This window comes from Battus philenor, unplaced genomic scaffold (genome assembly GCF_028537555.1).
Source record: "Battus philenor isolate CCGP_79_NKW_IND1 unplaced genomic scaffold, ilBatPhil1.0.hap1 SCAF_14, whole genome shotgun sequence".
NCBI lineage: Eukaryota > Metazoa > Arthropoda > Insecta > Lepidoptera > Papilionidae > Battus > Battus philenor.
Window position 1 is genome coordinate 14,958,688 of NW_027181676.1, and position 10,323 is coordinate 14,969,010.

Here is a 10,323-nt window from a genome sequence, read left to right on the forward strand (position 1 = left end):
ACACACACAAAATTGTTAGCTTTCATTCAAAAGAGCAACTTATTACTTATGTTAAAATAATCAAATATATAAAAGCGCTTATAAATGCCTACTTGATTAAACGTATTGTGAAGTTTCGTCTCTTTAAAACTTTTACATTTATAACCACACATTCTGTATAAAACCGAAAAGTAATAACGTGACTAAAGAACGTAAAACACTCAAGATGTTCCTCCATAATAATAAGACTTGTATAACGGAAGTGACTCTAATATTTTGAGCTGTAATTATAATGTTTCACAAAGAATAAGCACCGCGCCTACATCACATTCGCGTTCCGTGTGACGACTCCATTCGTTTTCTGTGCGCACACAAACGGGGAATCCCGACAAACCTGCCGACGTGTGCTCACGGAGTTGTTCTGCGCGTGTTGTAATTATGTTCGTGAAATTGTACAGAGAGGGTAATTACCGCGTGTGAAATGAATACGAAAAAAAAACGAAATTAATTATTAAAGAAATCGCCACAGATAATAAAGTCGTTACAAGTTATATGATGGTTTTAGCCGATAGTCGTCCACTGGCAGACATGGGCATCTCCCAAAGATATTTATGAAGAAATATATATTTAATCTGACATATATATGATAGCGGTGTGGTTTTTTGGTACGCAAAAGGCGCTGCAGTCCATACTCTAGTGACAATGCTATATAGTTATTGCTAAGGATAAGTAGTATAAATTTGTATCCTTCTATCTTGTTTGTTCAATCCTGCACCGCTGGGCTACCACTGTTTTTGTTTAGATATGTTTCAAATAGTCAATTTTAGAGAGTTTTAATCATCTTAATAATTTGCAGTTCTATTTTAACCCTTAATAGCCTAGAGTTTCAATTTTGATGAATGTTCACATTACTATTAGTTTTTTTTATAGGTTGGCTGTACGAATTTTTACCGAAATTAAACAAAAAATCTATTTTTCCCTTCATCTAGACCCTCAAGCAAACACAGAAATATTAAAAAAAAATCACTTTCGTAAATCAGGCTATTAAGGGTTAATCTATTGACCCAATGAATTTTGTTCCGCTAAGCAACTCGAATAAAACTTGACTTCGTATTTTGAAATAAACAATAAATTATTACCTTCAAACTTCTTCACGACTAGACGGATATTTTTATTGATTATTAAAACTATTCGCTTTTGTAAAGATAAACATTTCTAACATTATACTTCCTGACATGACAAATCAAATGCCGGGTGCTATTAATACATATTTACGAACATACATACAGATATGTTAATATATTTGTAGGTATATAATACAGGTCCTATTTAAAATTTAGGGGGAGGCTATGTCTAGACTTCCTGCGATTATAACTGTACGAACATTATGATCATTACATAGTACATATAACGTATATATTTACATATATATACATATACATATTACGTAGTAAAACCTCTATAATCCTATTGCATTGTAAAATAATGCTTTCTATGTGAATTTCTGTCACTTTTCTTTCTTTTTTACACTACACCTTTCAAAGTCAACATAAACATTTAGAAAATCGTTGTTAAAATAAATGGCAAAACAAACTCCTACGTAAAAAAAACGAAAAAAACCGTAGACAAAAAGATTGTAAAGATTTTTATATTTTATAAACAATTAATTATTTATTAAATTGACTTATGTGAAAACGAAAGCTGATGCACACGCTCATGAATAATTTTTTCCAAATTTCGTCAAACCGTTTTCAATATTTTTTCTCATTCACAAATTAAAAATGATTACAAATTATTACGCACTTCCCATCAATCAATATAACCTTTCGTTTATAACGCAGGTTGCAAAAAACACGCGAAACAAATGTCAGAGTGGAGACATTACCACGGCGACGTGCAAGATGGCCGCCGCGGCAAAAACCAAAATCCGTACGCTGGCGTCCAAACGTTGGCGACCCAAAGTACAAATTAATCATTTTAGATAATATATGTTAACATTATATATGTGTACTACATGAATTTCTGACATTATATCTAAATTCTATTTCTAAAATTCTGTATTCAACATACGATGTTCTTGCAAATACATCTGTTGACTTCAAGTTTAGTACACTTGTCTGAACGAAATGTCTCACAACTTAAAAGAACAAGTACAGGAAATTCAGAGTAAATATCGATTTATTTAAACATTTAAATGATTTAAGGTCAAATAATTTTATAAACATTTAACTATACTGAAGACAAACACACCAATCACTAGATGTGATGTAGTATCAAAAAACGAAGCCTTCCGTACAGTTTTCTGGGATTCTCTTGTAAAAGCCTACATATAGAGTCGCGGGTTCGATTCCAGGGATACAACCTGTTAACAAACGAGTTTCAAGAGGGCGGACAATAGCGTCCTCTGCTTATCATAACACTACACCGCGATCGCCACCCGCCGCCCAAACGTGGCGATTATGGTATATCGCCTATGGATATTTTTGAGGTAGGCATATATCTTACAGTAGGCGCTTATAAGCTGAAACGATACCTTGTATAAATAGGCTTCATAGAATTTGTAACACTATAAGAAACTGTTTACGATTTTACAATTCACTCCCGTGTAAATTGTATAATCATGCGATAAGTTTAACAAAAAGGTTAAACGAACACTTGTAAAAATATCCTGTTACAATGTAATAGGCTTTTATTTGATATGAAAGAGAAATAATTGCTCTAACTAATGTGTGAAAGGCTTTTGTAAGAGTGACCACAATGAACCAAACCCGTCGGAGATAGTTGCGGACTTTTCTCAGACTAGGACGCGCTTGGAAACCACGCACCTCAGATTGATTGTAATTTCTGCCCTTGGCATTTTGTTCATGAAATACGCAAGTGATCGTAGGAGCGTTTTGAATCATTAATAGAATACTGCGTTTTGTTCTGATACTTTTTTATGATGTAATCTTGTAAAATTTGTCTTCGTAAGTAAAACTTTGTATTTCTCACAGCATATAATAAATATCAATGATTTTGTTTTTAACTCAATTTATTTATTTATTTAAAAGCTTCCTATACAAAGAATGTGTAACGGCGAACTAAACGCCTATTCTTTACCAGATAACTGTTTGGTCGGTGCAGAGATAAAGTAAGAAAAGTACGTGAAAGAAGTAAATATCATGAAAGAGAAACAGAAAAAAAATAATGAAGAGGCTATAATGTTATTTAAATATAATATAATGCATATATTGAAATATCTATATATACTATCCATATGATAAATAATGAAATCTAATTATTATGATGATTCGGTCAGCTTGTCAAGCGATAGCTGTCGAACCTTCGCTCTGAATGAGCAACGATCACTGATCATTTTTAGCACTGAATTTACAGTGATTTTGAGTTAGTTTAGATTCCGGAGTGAACACCAAAAGTCTTTTATGAACTACTCAACAAAAGAGATCATTATTAAAAGCAACTAAATAAACTTTATCGCACTTGATGATAAGATTTGCAATCTTACAAGGAGCTATCATCATTTGATCAGTCATAAAGCATCTACTGCTAGATGTAAGCCTCTCCTACTGGTTTACAAAAAGACCGGTATTAATGACATCATCCGCCTACATTGTGGCCATCCTACACTTGGTGTTTCTTTGTCAAGAAGTACTAGTCAAAGTTAATATTAAAATAATACACTCAATGCAAATTTACGTCACAAATCCTAGAATGGTTACCACAAGTTAAAATATAAACATGTTAACAATTTTAAATACTACACAGTTCAAGGCGAATCCTAAAGGCAGATATATCAAGGGTTGCAACCTAACAAGCTTTGAGTGACGGCTAGAAAGGTCTGCTGTCGGAGATACTTGCGATCTAACATTTTAGAGAATCTATATATTTATAATAAATATCATAGTGTACATATTAAACTTGTAACTAACTGACACATTTAACTAAATATCACGGCCACTAACATGAAACCTGTGATAGAAATATTGTATGGAATTTTTGTTCGGTCCGGATCTTCACTGTCGCAAGAAACTAAGGATCAAGAAGGTTTGGGTTTACATAAAGAGGTCCAGGGGAAGCGCTTTCAGACTCTTAGACGGTAAAGCTATGTGCAACAAGTAAACAATGTTTAACAAGAACTAAAAACTTATTCGCGGTCAACATCCGTCGATCCAGCTGATATATGTTAGTATGATCGCAATATAATAAAAGAGTTTATTCTCTCAAATGCAAATATTAATCAAAGTCCACATTGTAATATAATGTATCCGTTAATATGTTCTATGATGTTTACAATATGTATGATTTAAGTTACGAACTCTTACATAATATTACACTAAATAAAAAAGGCTTTCATGAATTTATAACTTCTAATTCAATTTTAACTTCGAATTTTAAACTTGAATGAATAAATATAAACATTATAATGTAATTTTAAAACGCTGAAGACTCCGTGTTCAGCAAATTCAGGATTAAAGACAAAAATGGTATTCCAACAAGCCCGAAATGGTAATATTACACGTAATGGGGAGTCCGCGACATAAGTAAACGAGATTTAAGCTGAACACTTTCCGCGATCTATCCAATCAAGTTCGTGGAATGATTGTTAATACCAACAAACGAATAATGAACGGAATAAAATACTACATATTCCTTATAACATTTGATAAATCCATCACTGACTAATCTATGCTAGTAACTACTGAAATTATGTTTAACATTTCGCCTACATTTATTGAGGCCTACAACTTCAACAAATTAAGTAGAAGAACTTTAGCACTGTTGAATCGGAATGATATACATCTATTATTTCTACGGTACAAGCCTAGATCGACTCTTGTGGGCTCTTCCTACAGTATCCTACCTAGAGGTCTCCTAATCCCGTAAATAATTCCTCAGAAGGTTCCGTAAAAAGCTCTCACTCTGTTAACCTAATATTCTGACGCCTTCAATCAGCGGGAGCTGGAAATGCCTGATGATCATTTCTCTATTGTGGACCTGATTGTAATATCCTCTGAATAAAAATCTAATCAGTCATTAAATATTTATATAATATTAAAGGAAAATTCTTTATATTTTCTATTGTTATGTAACCTATTTGTTTGTTTTACATAGCACCGATATTTTTCTTCATTTAAATATTGTTTAACGGATAATGTGCTTGTCGTGTAAATATTAAGTCTAAACTATTGTTACTAATATTCTTTCTATTATACAATTATTTTTTAGTTCTCAACAAAATAAAATTAAATAAATGCATAAAAAAACCTACGCAACACATCTTCGTTTCTCTTGTGTTGTTGTACATGCATTCTCTCGAATATTACGGATAAAAATCTATAACGAAGACAGATTAGATTTCACAGATCAGATCTGTGTGATTTTCTTCCGCCTCCGTTCTGGGCTTCCCCGCGAAATGATAACAGGTACGAGTGGATTTATAAACCAAAGAAAGTAACCAACACTGAGCAGCGCACTAACTAAGTTACACGCAACACAAGTGGCAGCTGGATGCACGCAAGCGGCTCACATTCAAGCTTTGTTGTAAATCTTTAGAGGAGGCTTATGTGCAGCAGAGACAGCCTGCGGTAGAGAACTGGGACTTGCGATCGTAGGTCGCGAGTTCGATTCCGGAATACAATCTTATACAGTTCATACTTAATGCACTAATTATATAAGATATGTACTACTCATAAACAAGTTAAGCACTTAAATATATTTTATTTCGACAACAGACAGTGAACATCTCGCGGCTGCAATGATGGTGATATCCTTGCATTCTTTGAATAACTGACCCTGTGGAGCGACGCTCCTTCATCTAATTAAGACGAACTCATTACTTATCGCCCGAAAGGCAGTCGATGCCTAATAAGTCGTACCCGCTCGCCTCGCACTTGCACGCTCGCATGCAAATAAATGCGTCCTAAACTGAGCGACGTGATTTTTAAATCAAAATCCTAACATAACTATGTACCCTGCATATATACAGTGCAAGATGATCAAGTGCCATCAGCCGACAGATGTCCAGTTCTGGGCATAGGCCTCCCACAAAGATCGCTAGTCCGGTCTTGCGCAGCGCGCATATATTTGTTGAAGTTTAAACATGATAATGAAAGTAATTTCATTTTAACTATTTATAATCTGTTCTCTTAAACACGAGAATAGATAAGATAGTATGTTCGTGTACGTTGTTTTATGTATTCATGTAACAATAAATTTATTATGTTGTTGTAACATTATTAAAAACATTTGAGGAAATACACAAAATGGCCGCACTGAGTTTGTTATTGGATCTTCTTGAAACGCGTTTGTGATTCAACTATCTAATGAAAGATATAACATATAGCACACATATAGCAAATTGGAATTTTTTCCACGATGTCAACGAAAGAAAAATATGATCAAAAGTCATTATAAATCTATTTCAATTCTAATTATTGATCAATAAAATATATTAATACATAATATGATAATTGAAGCCTATTTATATCAATTTAATTATAAAAATTGAAATTTAGAATGTTTTTGTTCCGCTAAACAGGTGTAACTGTCGATTCCGCTTTTTGAAAATATGATGCGCAAGTCTAATTGTATTGTTATGCCTTTTACATAGAACCTTCGTGTTTGTTCACCGATATCTATTCTTGTTCAGTCTAAATGTTTGGCTGATCGTGCATTAAAATACAAGAATAAAGTAATAGTTTAATATTTTAAACGATTTTATTCAATAATTTTCTATTTAAATTAAATTATTTTTTTTGTATCGTATACAAATAAAAAATGAAATATTATCAAACAAAGCTGTTTTGTTATACATTAAGAAATATTTTATATGTCTCCTTGTGAAATCACAGCATATATCATTAGGTATTTAAAAACATTACCTACGGTATCTGAACTATAAAAACTGTTAATATATTTTAAGTGTTACTGAACAGTGCTAGCACAGTGGTAAATATCTGACACTTGCGATCATAGTTCACGGTTTTGATGATACCACAGAAGCGTCTGCCAAACTTGGCGATTACGTTATATCCCCCAAATGGATATCTTTTGGACAGGCCTATTGCCGTGCAGTGGGCGCGTATGAGTTTTTATTATTTATTCCCACGGCTGGAACAATTATTTCATTTAAAAGCTAAACAATACGTGGTCCTTATTAAATCACAAATGAAGATGTCAGAATAACAAATAAGCATCGCCATTTGACGTGAAATTTTATAATGCCAGTGCCGTCAATGTGTAAAGGAAGGTAATTTTATATGTTTGAAAAAGTTCACTATTGAGGATTTAACAGATGATCTAAGTTTTTTATACATAGTCCACGTTGTAACACAATGAATATATTAATATATTGTACTATGTTTACTATAGATGGTGTTAGATACGCACTCATAGATTATATTAGATCTATAGCAATTAACACAATCTCCATAGTTTTCTTGCAGAATACTTGAAAATTTAATTTATAAAAGGTAAATAAATGTAAACATAGTAATATTAACTTAAAAGGAATACGCGTGTTATACTAAATTTGTGTAAAAAAGAACAACTGCAATAAACTAGTGTAAAAGAATCATATTTGTTGTTAATATTATATGAAAAGAAATTACAATAACTATGTAAAACGGATTAAAAGAAGGAACATTGTCTCTTCATAAATTATGTGACATATAATTATGTCTATCATCACAGATATATATATTTTTATTCTCTGTACTTCTATTTTTTCCCACTAAAGGTACTTGAAGGTATAATTGTAAATACATTTTAATGTAAATATTCAATGTAAATGAGATTTAATATTATATTCCGTATTTTGAGTTTCAAAAGTTTTGTGTTTAAAAATTTAAGCATCGCTATCTAATTCGCATTTGAAACTAAATATTTAACGAACTGAACGATATATTTATCATTATACGCGTTCAACTTTATATATCATACACTTTTGTACACGAAATTAAATAATTTTAACATGGCTAAATTTGATGTAACCATAGATAACGCAGTCTGTTAATTCAATTCCGAAAATATTTTGTTTTATCAAAAACCAACTGATGTATTTAGTCTACAATAGTATATTTTAAGAACATTGTGTTAAACTTAAAAGATTTATGACACTTTGTAATAGTTTAAATGTTTATGCAATATGAAAAACACAAAGTAAAAATTTGAAGTACATACCTGTTCATTTGATTTGTCCTTTGTGTATCCTTGTCGTTTTCAGGTTTTGGATTAATAAAGTAAAGAGGTTTTATAACAGTCGCGTGCCTGGGCGAGATGGTGGCGGCGCGTGAAATGACACAAGCCTGCTGTTTACGAATATAATTTTATTAACAAGTTGAGTTTAGTGGCCGCCGGGGCTGCCGATATCGTATTTACAATTTGCATCTGTTTATACATTTTTACAATTCTCTCGCGAGTACTAACACTATTGGCTACTAAATCTAGACCGAACCTACCTCTTAGCCTAAATAAACTCACAGACAAAGTAGACGACGAACAGCGAACGAAACGAGACCGGAGCGAACTGCTCTCCGCGCCCGGCCGCCGGCGGTGCGACTGCACTGCGCTTTCTAATAAATAACTTCTTTTATATTAAATCTTTTATAAGAAAATGGCGGGGAAAAGTGACGTTAAATGTACAAGCCCGCGGTCAAGGCGACAAGGGTGAGGCGCTACAAGTAAATTACTGATGAATACAAACGACTGAACATAAACAAGGGAACACGGCTGTCGCCGCGCCGGCCGCCGCGTGCAGCGGATTCGAATAAAAGTGATCACTACCATTATTAATACTGTGAACGCACGGCAGCGGTCCGAAACGTATTTTAATTCAGAACTAAACCATTAAGAGGTGCGATGTGAAACAAAATATCCGATTAAATCTTTCCCTAAGCTAAACGCGTTACGCACCGAGATCTACGCCACCACTAATGTCTGCGCGCGCGTTTACTTCTCCGATAGAAATATTTAATTTAAATATTGCAGTCGCTCGATGCCCTCGCCGAGCAATCGAGCGACATCTCTCTTATCTTACTCGGCGATAACCGACCAATTAAAATAAATTACACAAGCCGAACGGTATCCTAGTGTTTAGTGTCAGCGCGCGGACAGGCCTCGCGGGGCCGGCGCGCACCGCACGGAACTGTCCGCACTGCACAGGGGGCACAGGGGGCACAGGGGGCACACGGGCCTGATGCGACGCACTGTCCGTCCGGCGGGCCGCGCTCTACTCCTCGTCGACGTTGATCTCGGAGTCTGCCGAGTCCTCGTCGTAGGTGGAGGAGGAGGCGAACCCGCGGCCCAGCAGCGCCGAGCGGTTCTTGGCCGCCGCCGCGCGGTCGCGCTGCCGCCGGTTCTTGAACCAGTTGCCGACCTGCGTGGGCGTGAGGCCCGTGGCGGCCGCCAGCTCGCGCTTCTTGGTGGGGTTGGGGTACGGGTCCTGCAGGTACCACTCGCGCAGCAGCGAGCGCGTGCGCTCCTTGAAGCAGTGCGTCTTTTGTTCGCCGTCCCAGATGGTGCGCGGCAGCGGGAACTTCTTGCGCACGCGGTACTTGTCCACCGGGCCCAGCGGCCGCCCGCGCAGCCGCTCCGCCTCCTGGTAGTGCGCCTCCAGCCACAGCGCCTGCAGCTTGGCGTGGCTGGCGCGCGCGAACCGGTGCCGCTCCAGGATCGCGTACAGCTCGCGGTGCCGGCCCGCGTGGAACGCCACCACGGCGCGCGCGCGCAGCACCGCCTCGCACCGCTCCAGCTCGGCCACGTTCGGGTGCGCCACCGGCAGCGACCACAGGAACCGCGCCAGCCGCTCCACGTCACCGCTCTCTTCCAGCGTCTCGCAGACCGTAGCCACCTGCGCCGCACTGAACGACAGCGTGGGCAGCGGCAGCAGGGCAGTCGGCGCCGCCAGCTCGGCCGCCGGAGAGCACGCGCCGCCCGCGTCCGGCGCCTCGGCCGCGCCCGCGCCGCGCTGCGCGCCCAGCAGCCGCGCGTGCAGCGCCGCCGTCGTGCACTCGTCCCAGCCGCGCATCGGAGCGAGTGTGCCGCGGCGCGCGCCCGCCGCCCTCCGCGCCGCCCGCCCGCCGCGCGCCCCGCCGCACCGCCGCACCGCCCCGCGCCTCCATTGGCCGCGCGCGCGCGCTCCAATCGGCGGCGAGCGCCGGCCCCACCCCGCCGCGCCCCGCCCCGCGCGCCCGCAAACCTGCAATTAATAGCCGCCATACATTCATCCGGGTGGATTACACGGTTTTATTTGCGCGCGGCGCCGCCCGCTCGCGCCCCCCGCACACCCGCGCCCCGCGCCACACACACTTGCCGCGATACTTACCAGCGGATGCGCGCTTGATA

The 10,323-nt window shown here is 38.3% G+C and overlaps 1 protein-coding gene across 1 annotated transcript; it reads right to left on the minus strand.

The window, feature by feature from the left end:
- Positions 1–8,294: 8,294 nt before the first annotated feature.
- LOC137933834 (homeobox protein SIX6-like) lies at positions 8,295–10,006 on the minus strand. The gene has a single exon (XM_068777899.1). It carries the CDS (start codon positions 10,004–10,006, stop codon positions 9,209–9,211), a length of 798 nt encoding a protein of 265 aa, XP_068634000.1. The 3' UTR covers positions 8,295–9,208.
- Positions 10,007–10,323: the final 317 nt, after the last annotated feature.